At 38.6% G+C, this 15,152-nt stretch overlaps 1 protein-coding gene across 1 annotated transcript in view; it reads left to right on the top strand.

The window, feature by feature from the left end:
- The window catches only part of Pou6f2 (POU class 6 homeobox 2), a 370,228-nt gene that overhangs the window by 241,482 nt on the left and 113,594 nt on the right, over positions 1 to 15,152 (top strand). Inside the window, exon 4 of the mRNA XM_046460650.2 lies at positions 5,070 to 5,464. Coding sequence (XP_046316606.2) covers positions 5,070 to 5,464 — 395 coding nt within the window. The remainder of the gene's footprint in view (positions 1 to 5,069; positions 5,465 to 15,152) is intronic.

A 15,152-nucleotide genomic window follows, 5' to 3' on the forward strand; every position in this document is an offset into this window, starting at 1 on the left:
ACTATTGCCAAGAATCAAGGCAGATTTCCCAGCAAGTTTTCACCTTCTGTGCTTTTTCAAAATCCTCAATCCTCAACTATCTATGTTTTTTTCCCCATCTGCTTTGCAAAACTTCTGCATGCTAGTGTAGACTACATGGTTCCTGGTTCATCCGCCTTAGATGTTATTATCTAATGGCTGTGTGTGGATGTCCAATTCAGTAACTCAGATTCCTCCTGTTAGATTGTTTAAGAGTCTATTTTTCCTTCTTCTAGAGATTTTAGTGGGCCACAAAAGTGAACAATAAATACAGACCAAGGAGACAAAGACAACATGAGAAATCATAAGATCCATTTTCACTGGTTCATGGGCCCAATGATTTTTTTTGTTTTTTTTAAAATGAGGCTGATCTGAGATTGACTGCCCCCCAGCTGAGAACAAATCCAGCTAGAGAACTCTCAGCTGCCACCTGATGATCCTCTAGAGACAGCAGGTCACAGAGTTCTGTGGATAATACAACCTGATGCCAACTTGCTTTCCTTAAAATGGCACAGAGTCTGAAAATAGTGTTGCCACCACCCCATATCCAAGAGGGGAGGAAATATTGTCTTGCCATGGAGGCAAATTTGTGACATGAATAGAGAATGCTGTGTCTCTTCCCCACCTCATACCTCTCACTGTCCCTTCCTACCACCCTCACGTATGTCTCTCTTTTTTATAATAAATAACTCGTGGCTGTGGGTCTTACCCAAATTCGCACCTTTATCCTCAGAATGCACATTTACATTTCACATCGGCAGGCTTTTAAAAAAGTGATTAGCCTGTAGCAGAATAATAATAATAATAATTATTATTATTATTATTATTATCATTATTATTATTATTATTTGTACAAAATTTCCCAGGGGCTGAACAATTCATCACCAAGCAGACATCCTTCAGTTTAGTCTTTGGAGCTAGATACCTGCACTACCTCTTCTCAAGAGCACAGCCATGGAGTAACTTGCTCACTGTCTACAAGTGAATAGTTACTTTTGTTCCAACCCTTAGGGAGGAATAGGTTGCCCCACCTGTATATGTCATTCTGTTATGTTAACAGGTTTTGGAAACTGCAGACCTAAGACAGAATTGCTCAGAGCACTCACAAGCTGTGCAAACTTGACTCTCCTGTGGCTCCCTCAGCATAGCCTTTGCTGGTGGCTGCCCCGAATACTCGGGACCACAAAGTCCTGCAGAGCAAAAGAGGACTATTCATTCCTTTGTGGCATCCCAAGGCAGTCAGTGTAGCTTGGTCCCCAGTGTATGAATGTAGAACGAGCTCTTTTTTATTATATAAAAATGCCCATATAAATTTGGTCATATTAATAATTTTAAAGTGTACCACTCAATAGCATAAGTATCCTCCCAATGTCATTCAACATCACCATTATCTGGTTCCAGAGCTTTATCATTACCCCAAAAAGAAAATCCATACCCATGAGCAGTTACTCCCAATGCAACCCACCCCTCACGCTCCAGAGGCCACTATTCTGCTTTCTGTCTTTATGTATGAGCCTATTCTGGATATTTCACATAAATGGAATCACAATATGTGGCCCCTGGCGTCTGGCTGCTTTCATACATCATGATATTTTCAAGGTTGCTAATTTTGCTTTGACTTGGTACTCTTTCTCTCCCTAGGATGAGATTTGCACCAGGGAACTGGGCTAACTGTGGAGTTTACTGAGGAAAACTTTATCAAATGTTCAAAATGGGAAATTGTCTCTGATTACTGGAAATATCAAAAGTGAACAAAAGGAAAAATACAGAATTCTTGGCTTCTCTTTTTTCATGTTACATTATTTATTGGGGAAGTTTCAAGTCCCTGGCATTTTGCTTTGTGTTCCTTTTCAAAACTGTAAGTTTTTAAATTTTCAAGATGTGTTTCTGTGTATCTCTTCTATTCTCACAACTGCTGTTATTGTAGTTAAATTTCACGTTTAACATTGGCCTACACGGTGTATAGTAACCAGATATAGGAAACAATCATAAAAAGACATAAATACCAGGGACAAGTAAAAATCTTTAATCTTCATGCCTATGGTCAGAGTTTTAAGCCAAGAAGCATCATTTTATCCACAATAATTCTTTGTAGTTCAAATATACCCTTGAACCTTCCTAACTTCACACACTTAAAAACTTCTGTGTCCATATTTGACCATGCTTTAGAAGATGAGCCATTTAGAGGCACTGTATTTTCATTTTTTTTTCATTTTCATAGTATTGAGTAGGTGGCTTTGGCAATTTTTTTTAAACCAAGTTATGTCTTGTGCATTCCCTCATGCTTTCTTTTTTTTTCATCCACTACATACCTGAATGCATTTTATTTTCCATCATTTTTTTAGCTTGCAGATGCCAAATTAGTTTATGTAACTCAAAAGCATTTTGCTTAGGTTTATGCCTTTCCAGTCAAGATGCTGTTACAGGAAAGAAATATCCAAGCAACGTGAACTCACTGACATAAAACATCGAAGACACATTTGGGACCCTGTCTCATTAGTAGGTTAGGGTCTGTTGCACCTACTCGTCTGCCAATATCTATCTGCCAATATTCCCCAGTCTTTCCTGTTTCTAAATGTTGATTTAGATAAATGCTTTTCTAACCAAAATGAAACAGTATGGTATTTAAGTCAACCGTGAAAATAAGCACTGGCATATGTGGCCCCACTTGAAAGAAGCCCATACAGGCTTGATTTGAATTAGGCAAGAGGCCAAATGCAATCAGGTTTCCAAAGTCTGTCACTGCACCAAAAGGAAGAGGATCCCCCAGATTGCAGAAGACCTTGAAAGGCCAGAATTGAGTGGGGCTCCCCAATCTACCAACAAATGTGATTTTGTAGAATAAAGAGGGAAGGGAAAATGGCAAATGAGGACTTTCTCTTAAGATTCCCAATGACTGGGTAATTTTTAGCCTATCTCTACCTCTGGAGTCCTGTTACAAGGTCTAGGTCACCCTAGGCTTAGTGCAAGACAAGACTTAACCCTGGGCTGTTGGAAGAGACATACAATGATTCAATAACACGATGAAGATTTGCTATTCTACTGGCCCATTGTGGATGCCCTTCATGGTACCTGAGATCACAGAATTAGTAATTGGTGCCCCCAGGAAAAGTCAAGATATCACTTCACCAATATAATTATAATTTCCTGAAAACAAACCTGATCTATATGTTTGAAATCAAATACAATGTTAATTGTGAGGATTCAAACTCACACCATTTTTACTAGAAAGGCTTTCTACCTTCTCTGCAGTTTAAGTCACTCAAAACTCCCTTGAGTTTTAAACAGTCCATTCTCAGTTCTGTGTCACCTAAAAGCCATGCTGTCATTCAGGTGTCTCTCCAGGCTGACATAGCCTCTCTTCCTTCACCTCACTATCCTGAGCTCTCTCTCTGCCCACATCAAACACCTGCCTTGTGCATTGTCTTGGCCCCTATTAGCCCACAAAGGATCCTGTCTCCTTATTCTCCCAGTCCAGTCCTTTTGGTCAGTTTTACACTGTTGATCACTTCTATCTATAGACAGATATTCATCAAGCATTTAAGCAAGTACCTTTAGCAGGTCTCTTTCTATAAGAGGCACCTCCAAACCAGATTGTCTCTTATGAATTAATTTTACTTAGATTGTGAACTCCTTCAGGCAGGACTAGGCTTCCTCTTTAAATCCTACATATTACCTGGCATATTACCAGTGCCTAACAGGTATTCAATAAATTTTACAAAATGATTTTTAACTTTACAAAAATTGTCACTGATTAACTCTCTTACAGAGAAAGTTTCTCATGTGCCCTCATTATGTTTGGATTCACATGTATATTTCATGAACATACTTACGTGAAGGCAGGTATATCATATGCCAAATCATATCATATAATTTTCACTAGAATTTTTTTAATGAGCATTTTTTTTTCAAAACAGGAACTAATATAATGTTGCAAAAGGGAATTATTGCTTTTGGAAATCTTGACTATAGGTGGAAGAGAAGCAGGAAAACTTTGCAGCCAAGGCCTGCTAGTTCAACATTACTCCTTATACTAATTGTCCATGGTCTTGTTAGAAAGCATGTAGGCTGAGACTTAAGCAAAGGAAAAGTGAACTTGGTTTTCAGCAGTAACTTTCTCTAGTCTATGCTTTGGTTTCCTCCAGCAGAAATTGTTCAGTGCTAGATGGGTACGAGAAAAAATTTTGTGTTCTCAGTACTAAGACAGCTTAGCCCACCAACTCTTCTCCTATAATAAGAAAATCTTGAAAGATGATTTTGTTTCTTCCGTTCCTTGCCTGTCCTTGAGGTACTAATGCCTTAAAAGAATTACTTTTCAAGGGGGTGTGCAAGGAAGGGAGATTATTTTTAAGTACTCTCTAATGTGTCGAATCATCACACTATGTATTTCATAGTCACCTACCATATTCCTCTGGTTTGGGGTCTCTGTCTCTTTGATCAGCAGGAAAAAAAATTTAAATATCACAATTTGGCAAAACTAAGAGATCCATGTGTGAGAAATAATCTTTGAATAAAGGGGGAAAAAACACTATATCAACTTGAAACTAAGATATCTAAGCAAATTGGTAGAGGTCTGAGTAAAGAGCGAAAACGGTATTGATTAATGGTATTGATGGTGATGAAAAGGAGATTACAATTAGTGTTCTGTTCTTAACGCCAATCAAGCGCTTACCAGAAGAATTTAACTGGTTGAACTCTGAAAATCCACATCAGATCTTGGCATGAGTATATTTCACAGGCAGTGTGAAAAAGGAGAGAAAGAGATTCCTTAAAAACATCTCTGTTCCTTGTATACCCCCTTTGAAAGTGATGCTTTTATAGTAATTCCCAATACCTTTACGACAAAATGTCTGATGTATTACATTCTGGTCCTAATTTGTTAAAAAAAATCCCAAGAAGTGTTTTTATTTCTCCCAGGACCTCCCTACTCTCTTAAACACTAAAGAGCTTCAGTGGAAGAGGGCAAACCGTCTCTCACGGAGACGGGGGACAAGCCATCAGGACACAGCAGGATGTTTTTGTCATGTTTGTTTCACTCTCTTTCCTTGTAGCTACCTCATCCCTGAACTCCCAACTGCAACAGCTCCAGCAGCTCCAGCAGCTCCAGCAGCAGCAGCAGCAACAGCAGCAACAGCAACAGCAGCCTCCTCCACCGCCAACCAGCCAGCACCCACAGCCTGCCCCACAGGCTCCCTCACAGCCCCAGCAGCCTCCACAGCCCCAGCCCACCCCGCCCCAGCAGCCGCCACCTGCCTCCCAGCAGCTGCCAGCTCCTCCATCTCAGCTGCAACAGGCGCCTCAGCCCCAGCAGCATCAGTCCCACTCCCACCCCCAGAACCAGAACCAGCCATCTCCAACCCAGCAGAGTGCAAGCCCCCCTCAGAAGCCCAGTCAATCTCCAGGACATGGCCTTCCGTCGCCGCTCACGCCACCCAATCCTCTACAGGTAGGCTTTCCAACCACCCCCAGGAGCACAGAGGACCTTTCCAGGTGTCACACGCAGTCCCCAAAGGCAAAAGGCCAGCACAACTTAGTATCGTGTTCTGCAGCGTCTAATTCAAATTGATCTCTTAGACGTAGGGAAGAGGAAGCAAATAGCAGGTAGCTGGGGATGCATGTAAACGAAACAAATAGAAGCCCACTGATGTTGCCCTCCAAAGGATAAATGTTATCTCTTTCCTTCTGTGAGAGGCCAGCTCTGTAAGTGCACTTGTAGCCTGTAATAATTCCATTTTATGATACTTTTTGAAGGCAGCAAAGATAGCATCCAATTAAAATTATTACTAGCACAGTTTTGTAGCCCCGTGGAGAACCGCATCTACTGTCCATGAAGCATGGTGGTTATTTCTCTATATTATGAATACAACAGTGGCTTACCTTAAGTACTTTCTGCTCTTTTGTTTTTATTTTTCTAAAGACTCTCTGGGGTTAGGAGGGCAAAGAAATTTAGCCCCAGTCTTATGTCCCAGATTCCAACCATTACTCCACAGACTTGTTAGTGTTAGAGCCTCAGCAAATATGCATCTTTATAAAATAATAAAGCAGCTATATATTTCCTTTATTACTGTGAGGCTGAGGGCATCAAAAATGAATGCTTTGGGTTAATCATGAAAGCTCATCTTTAACCTACCACCACTGAGGAAGAAATAGGAGCCTTCAGGAATATATAACTTGAAACTTCTGGAAAACATTTTTCACACAGACACCCATAAAATGAATTAACTTCCCTAAATAATAACTGTGATGTCAATGCATCAGATCTAGAAATTAATAGTTCAGTTGAGCCGTCCAGACTTTAACTTATATGATGATGTATTTGAGATTTCAGATGACTTAGTATACTCAAAGCACAGTGACAAACTCCAACATGGTGAACAATGTGTGTGCTCATTTGGATGCCACTTCACCCTCTCTTCATGGTGGGCCTTGTCCTGCCCTCCACAACCAGAGGATGGCAATAGAGATGGCATTCGTGGATACTGAATGGGGAAATAACCCTATCAAGATATTCATACTCAAACAAAAGGCAGGTGGATTAGGGACTTAGAATGTTTGAACCAACTTTATTTATTGTCCCATATCTTTGTCCCTTTGAACTTGGATTCTCAATGTGGTCCAGAGTTTTCCTGGAAATGAACACATTTGGGTGAGATGAGTAATTGTGTTTTTCCAGGCACTTGGGGCCAAGGCAACTTTCCAGTGTGAACATTTTCCTGAGTTAGTTGGAGTTGTATTTTCACAAATCTTACAAGGGAGAGACTATCTAATACATTTGGCATGGCAATGAACATAAGCTTAAAACACCTTCACTAGACACTTGACGTCTAAGGAGAGAGGAGGCATAATCAAATTTACAAAATGCATAATTAAATCAACCCTAACATTTTCAACATCTGGAGTTCAACTCTATTGTTCCAAAGAATGAGTTTTAATGCTTTTGAACAACAGTTCAATTAGATATGCCTATATACAATGTATTTTAACACTTGCTATGTCCCAGGCACCAAAATAGGTAAAATTACCAAGGAAACAAAAAATGGCCCTGTGCTGAGATATGAAATAACTTAGATCTGAAGCTAGTTGTATACAGTCCAGCATTCTTTCCCATTAAGTAAAAACTGTCTTGGAGCTCTGTGGAAAACAGCCTTCCCCAAATCCTACCAGCATCTTAATATCTGCCAGCCAGTGAAATGGCAGCATGGATATGTCCAGTTGATGGGACTTTAGGTGTGGTGACCACTCTACCTCTTGGGAATAAATTCTCTTAGGAGAAGTTCTAAAAGTTCTCCTAACAGCTTCCCATGAAAATCCAGGGACTGTACAGGGTTTTTGTGTTGTTATTGTTGTTGTTTTGTTTTTTGACAACAAATAAAGACTCAGAGCTACATTTCTTTATGACCTTGAGAGAATATTCTAATTTTTTCACCGTTGGAATTTTACCTTTTAATAAATATATTTAGAGTCATTTAAATACAGAGTAGATACTACACTAACTTCTGTGAATCTAATGGATAACCACCAAAAAAGTGACTTGATACAAATTTTTAAATATTATTGAGTAGATATAAAATTAATTTTGAATAAGTAGATGTCTATAGAAATTAAAGGATTTTTTCCCCTTGACTACAGTTGTATGTAAGGAAAATGAAGAATTTCATAGTTTAAGTATTTTTTCAACACTAGCTGTGGGGTTTTAAGTTTGGGAAACATGGGATGTTTTAACTATTTTTTTGTTAGTACTGGGAATTGAACTGAGGGCCTTGTAAATTCTACTCAAAATGTTCTACCACTGAGCCACACTCCCAGCCCAGAATGTTTGAACATTTTAAAAAGAAAACTATTTAAAAGGCACTGCAAAGATGTTTAACTCTCAAAGGTAATGATCTTCATGAAGTAGAATAAAGCGTTTTTGCTTAAAAATTATAAAGGGAATAAAGATCAACTAAATTCATATATGAAAGCCTAAATCTCATTTTACAATTCTTTATTTTCATATGGGCTTTGTCTTTTTACATTATTCAAAATCTATCTAAGAAATATTAGTTTAGAACTATGCAATGTAGTTTATTAGGGAAAGCCAGCATATGAAAAGGGTTTTTGCTTAATTTTTTTTAAAGGATAACAATTATGTCTAAAAATGTACAGATACTGACTTCAGGGGAAAAAAATGCATTAAAGTAGATTGTAAAGGTATATTTGGGTGAGGTCATTTCTTATGATGAAAAAAAAAAAAGATTAATAGTGCTGACGGGTAGTAACACTCTAGACAAAAATTCTCCAAATAGCTCTTGTCAGGTTTTTTTCTGTGAAATTGCAGTATAATTTTATTTCACTCTTTACTCAATTCCATGAAATAGATTGCATTTACAAAACCACGTTGTTGTTTCAAGACAGGTATGAATAGAAAGTATTATCCCTTCAGAGAAGCCAAGGTAGGGGAATAACTGTTCATTAATTTTGATCACTCTGATCTACAGGAGGGCTGGGGGTCTAGAGTAGATGACAGAAGTTGGTCTCTACAGGTAGGTCTGTCTGTAGCTTTTCCATTGAGACTCAAGACCTACCCAACTCAAAACTTCATTCTCTCCCAGGAGGCACAGGGGAGAAGTTCTAAAGAGAAAATGCAAGCACACTGGTGTTCAGGAGTCAGGCAGTCATTAAAATTAGTAGATGCAGGTGCAGAACTCAAAGTCAATTTTTTTAAAACTGTATGAGACAAATAAGATACATCTGTGAGATGAATTCAGCCTTTGGATTCAGGGTGGATGTCAGTCCATACACCTTATTTTTGCTAACTAACCCACCAGTCACAGACTGTATCAATATCAAAAACTAGAAATTCTTACTGCGTTGGGAAGGAGCAGAATAGAAGCATAAATGGAAACAATTTTGCAAGGGAAAAGACGTGTTCTAATCACTCCTGTGTTGATAAAACAACCAACAATTTTATTTCCAATACATAAATTTGATCTGGATAAAGATCACTTATGCATAAGAATAGTGAAATTGATTTCTACTTTTTATCACCTTTGAGATGGTTTTTCCTGCAAAGTTCTTTGGGAGTTTCTATTTGCATTGGGGAGATCCTAAACATTTGGTAAATGCCCTAATGTGCATATATTCCCTGCAGGGTGGTCTGGAATCAAACTGGGCCTGGTTGATGGCTAGTTGTCGTGTCCAGGGATGAGGATGGCTGGAGGGTTAGGGGTCTCATTCTAGTTCTGACCCTGCCTCCAACTAACTCTCAATTTTGAACAAGTTGTAACTCTCTAGACTTCATTATTATCATCTGATGCACCTACAAGCTCTAAGTTGGTAGGCCTCTGGAATTTTATTGACTATTAAAAGCCTGATGGTCTTGAAGATTCTCTGAGTATTCTTCAAGGTCAGGTGAATTTCTTCCCACTCAGCTGGGTGGCAGAGTGGAAAGAGAGCGGGAGACAAACCTAAGTGGGATAATGATAGCAGAAGCAGACTTTATCTTAGTAAGAGAGTCCAAATTAAAGTCAAGTTTTTATCCTCAGAGAGTCACTACTATAAGCTCTGGTTTCAGATTGTTTTTCCATACCTATACATTAGAGAAGCTTAAGAAACCAAATGCTGCATTTAACCTTGGCCTTCTGCGTACTGTCTTGCATGGCAGGAAGCAGGATAATCTTTTCCTTTTCTTGTATTGCACATTTTAATAGATAACAGAGGGAGACAGAGATCAGTGGAAATAAGAGGACTTGTATGAGGAATGAGGGACATGGTCACCTCTCCAGAGGTGGTGGTGCTCGAGAGATAAGGTAAAACATGGTCTCAAACATGTGCATTTACTAATATAAAGGTATAGTTACCACTCAGGCTTAGAGCAATACAACTGTTTAAGAATTATACCTCTGATACGAAGTGGACATAGCCTTCTGGTCTTCTCAGTTGGGATGTTTTCCCACTGACAAATTTTAGTACTAAGTCCTGAAGCATATATTTGATGGGGAAAGGAAGTACATTATTACTTTTTGAAACAATGAGTCCAAGCCCTCGAGAAGTGGTCAGATCTACATGTCTATTATGTCCTTTAAAGCAAGTGGTCTCCAATCTTGGGTCCTTCCCTCCAATTTAGAAAAAGTCCAGTGCCCTCATCCAAACTCTCCCTTTCCCTAGAAATTAATCTTGATCAATTTACCACAATATTAGTTAAGGTTCTGTGGATCTAAGATATCTCATTTATAAAGGAAGACGTAAAATTAAATACTTTCTAGTATTCTGTTTGAAGTTCTATTTAGAGTTTTATATTAAACATCCCTAATACTGTTTAATGTTGGGTGACGTATACAGGAACACTCATATAACCCCTCATGGGGCCGTTGTAAATTCTAATAGCACTCAGACATCTCTACACCCACATAGGCTGAATTACTTGCAGAATTCTTCTCTCCACAGCCAAGGCTAAGGTGAGGATATGAGGCCATCATTTCAGAGGAAGAATTTAAGGATGAACCCCCTCAAAAATGCAGTAATCAAGATAATATTTCAGTGCAGCATTTTCAAAAATCAAAATGAAAGACCAAAATCCATAATCCACAAAATCTCAAATTTTAAAATGCTGAGTCAATAACAATTCTGAGGTACATTGGCATTTAAGACAGAAGGAAAAAAATCAGTAACATTGATATTTTGTTGATCATGAATTTAGGGCATTCATATTTATTTTTTAAAATATTGCATCAAGATGTTATTCATCTTGCCTGGCACAGAAGTGCATGCCTGTAATCCCAGCAGCTCAGGAAGCTGAGGCTGGAGGATCTCAAATTCAAGGCCAGATTCTGTAACTTACTGAGGCCCTAAGCAACTTAGTGAGACCCTGTGTCAAAATAAAAAATAAAAAGGGCTGGGGATGTGTCTCAGTGGTTACACAAGCATCCCTGGGTTCAATCCCCAGTATCAAATTAAAAAAAAAAAAAAAAGATTATGTGATTGCTGTTTTTGAATACTGTGCTGTGGGACAATACTCTTACATTTTGTGCCTGAGGTGAGTGTCTCATTAACCTCACCCTCATCCCCTCAAATTCTGCTACTAGTTGTACAAATGATTTAGCAAACATTCTCCAAGGTCACTGGCATTCTGTCCATTGTAAATTTCAACTAGATCTCCGCTCCAACTTTCTAGTTGAACTTGAAAAATACACAGAATTTTGCAATTATATATATATATATATATATATATATATATATATATATATACACACACACACACACACACACACACACACATATATGCATGCATATGGGATAAAAGATCAGGGCAGTAAGGGGGTTACAAAGCCATATCTTCCCCATTGCACAGAACTAATAAACCAATTTCTCTTTTGGATGACATTTTTTATACTGAATTATTTTAGGATTTGATGAAATTAAGTAAGTTTGATGAAAATGATAGAACTATCACTATGTAGACAACATTCTCCCAGAGCAATCCAAGCCATGAGGACCTTTGGAAAATGATTCTACACAGGGTGGATAAGGCTTCCTCTTGAACTAAAGAACTTAAGAAAAACTTGATTGTCATGGATGAGATCTATCTAAATTCAGAGAATTATTGTGCAGATTAAATATAATATACCAATGGAAATGCTTTATGTACTATAAATTTGTTAAGCAAGTGTTGATGAGTCCAAAGATATGAAAAAGTGTGAATGTATTTATGTTCGTACTACCATCCAGAAGATTGAGGGCTTCATTCACGACTCATTCATTCAGCAAGGGGTCAGGTAGGAAATGGGAATCCCTTTCCCCAGCCGTATTAAGCACTGAATAAAATAAACAAAATATATTTATCCATATACTCTTCAAGGGACAATTTTTCCTCTTATGAAAGAAAATCTCCTTTAAAAAAAAAGCCCTCAGTTCAACATTACTGACATTTCAAAGAATTTATTACAAGCATTTGAGATCCAGGAGGAACAACAAAGTTTATATTGCTTTGAGAGTGGCAGGGGAAAAAATTAGTTTACCAAGAATGTACTAATACACTGCGGTGCTTCTATGCCATTGTCTAGATTTACCATTCCTGTGTACTTCTCTGTAAATTAGTCAAATCATGTAGAAAGGGGCTGAACAAAGCAGGCGGCACATTCACACCACTGGGTATGGTAGCTCTCGTCAAGTAGTGCTAGATGGAAAGGGTACCAGACTCAAAGGAAGGCAGAAAGATTCTTGCAGCATTTGAACATGGCAAGTTATAACTTTTCAAAGAAAATAGGCCCACTCCGATCATCACAGGGGGGCAGATCCATGGGCTGTCTGCAGTGAGTTCAATGAAGAGTCTCGAGCCACTCACACCATCCAGTCCCATCACTGTGTGTTGGATGGTGGCTGATAAACCATCCTCGAATGCTTCTGAAACAGCTTTGCCTTCGTGTGCATAGATGTAGGTTTCAGTGGCAATTTGAGATGCCCAAAATGTGCTGGCTGGCACTTTGTTCTGAAAGAGCAAAACTTAGCCAGTATTTATGTGAACTTAATATAATATTCCGGTTCTTTTATCATCATGTTATTCCTCATCTTTTAGCCTCAATTCATTTCCCACAGGTTTAGAGTAAATTTTCCATGGGCTTTTAAATTGACTTCCAAAGCACAGGCTTGCAAGCAAATATTCTCTAGGTTATAAAGTTAGTACTTTTATCAATATCCACGAACATTTATGTGTGTGCGTGGTAGCCCTAGGAAAGATTTGCTGAACAGACAAGGTGGGGTCTTAGTGCCTGGTCTTTAGAAGCAGACAGATCTGTGTTCAAATGCTGGCTGTGCTGGACACTCAGTTCCTCATAGTTTAGAGGGTTGGTGTGGTGCTTAAGAAATGACTAGATGACAGCATTTAATTTGATTCCTAATAAGAGAGCTCATGCCAATGTATCTTTCCTTCCTTGACTATACCTGTCATAGTCTAAGGAGGAATATGAGACAAACAGATAGATGCACGTGAAGGTGAACAAAAGATATGAAGATATTAAGATGCATGTGTAGCCTGGCACGGTTGGTCACACCTGTAGTCCCAGAGGCTCAGGAGGCTGATGCAGGAGGATAGCTGGTTCAAAACCAACCTCAGCAACTTGACAAGACCGTAAGCAAATCAGCGAGACCCTGTCTCCAAATAAAATATAAAAAATGTCTGGGGATGTAGCTCAGTGATTAAGCAGTCCTGGACTCAATCCATGGTACAAAAAAAAAAAAAAAAAAAGCATGTGTACACAATAAAAATATGCTGGAAAACTCACATTAGCTAGAATGAAGCTAATAATTGCACATGAATTTTGTAGTGTCATTCTGAGTCAGAGAGGTGAGGAGGACTTCTGAGAAAGGATCTTAACAAAGGGTGGCTTGAACATGGGGCAAGCCTGCACAAAGGTGATTTGTGAAGTACAAACCCCCAAAGGGTTTAGAGCAGGAAATTGAGCGGTTGCTAGGTACTCAATAATCCTAATCTTGCCTAATCACATCACCCTAAAGCCTCCTCACTGAAACCCACAGCTCAAGTTCCACCATCAATATTAAGGACAAAACATTATTGTTTTCCTTCTAAATTCCCAAGTTGTAGTTTCTAACATGTAGGTAAAGAGAAAGAATTCTGATCATCTCAGTTTTCCCCCTAGCTTTAGAACCTTGGACAAGCCACCTGTTCTCTTTGGGGACTTGGTCAGTCACTTGTTATATAAACAGTTTATAACCTACCTAGTTCCACATTCTTTTTATGAAATACCACAAAATGGTTTGAATTCCATGGAAAGAAATAATTGTATATGTATATTTCCATAATCCATTTCACAATGCAATAATCAGTAAATACTCCTAGTAATAATGCTTTAAATTTTAAAAAGTGAATTTTCATATTATTTATGTATGACCTCATGGATTCATACCTCTAACCAGAATAATAACAATCACTTATCAAAGTATCTCTATGTAGCTTGTACTCTAAAAGTGCTTCAACCTTTCATTTTATCCTCACAACCCAAAAAAGGTAAAAATTTTCTTCAAATCTAAAGAAACAAAATCTCAAAAAGTTATAGCATCTTCTTAAACATCACAAAGAATGACCGAATTGGAATTCCAGAGCTGAACTGAATTCAAATTATCTCCATCTATATTTCAACCACCTCTGCAATCTCTATTTTGATTGAGATCTATTTATATAATCCCTTTATTTGGCTTCCAGCATTTTCCAAGACAGTATTTCCCAAAGTATCTTCCATGGGATGTGAGGGTGATCTGGTGCAACATCTGTTACCCCATTGATCACCAGGGTTGATTCGGCTGATCTGGCTGGCTAGGCAGGTGTCTTCTTCCTCACCTCCATGTCCTTCCCTAAGCTATGCACTTGGTCAAAGAGGATGACTTCCCCAATGGAGGAGGACCATTCTTTGGTCAAGTGTATACAAGTAGCTGCACTCCCCTGCTAGAATCTCCAAACAAGCTCTCAAGGGCCAAAGTATCTTCCATAAAACACTAGTCCATAGAAATTTTATTGAAAACAGAAGCCAATTTGGATGGATGGAGACAGAGAGAGCTGGGGGGCGGGTGGGGGGTTAGGAATACTTTTATGCTGCTCCTAGATATTCCCTCAATGAATATTAGAATGCTGAAAGCTAAAGATATCCTGGAATAAATGTGTCAGCCAACCTTAGTTAACCAAGAAATGTTGAAGTTTACGTAACCACTGAACCCTTTTCTTCATATAATGCTAATACTATGTCAATGGAAAATCCTTCAGGAACCACAACTCTTAGCTTTTTTCTCTAATAGTTGTAGGATCAGCACAACTAAAATAACCTTCCATTTCCTTACCCAGAATAATATGCAGAAATCCACAGACTGGATCCAAGAGGTTGAGGTAGGACCAGGACGAAAAATACAAAAAGATTAAAAAAAAAAAAAAGAGGGAAAGGAATACCTCAAAACCAAAGCAAGAGCAGGAAAAGCCAAACCTAAGGATGGTCCTTAAAACCTTAGGCAATGAGTTGGCAATGAGCAAATTCACTCTGTTAAAGAATCTTGCTGGGTAGCTCCTCAGCATCTGAAGTCTTACAGATCTTCTTCATTTGGCCTCCCTCTGGCCTCCTTTTCTTCACTGAGTATTATTTCTCTTGTCCACA

Source organism: Marmota monax, unplaced genomic scaffold (genome assembly GCF_021218885.2).
Source record: "Marmota monax isolate L192 unplaced genomic scaffold, Marmota_monax_Labrador192_F-V1.1 WCK01_AAM20220418_F8-fsc00107, whole genome shotgun sequence".
Classification (NCBI taxonomy): domain Eukaryota; kingdom Metazoa; phylum Chordata; class Mammalia; order Rodentia; family Sciuridae; genus Marmota; species Marmota monax.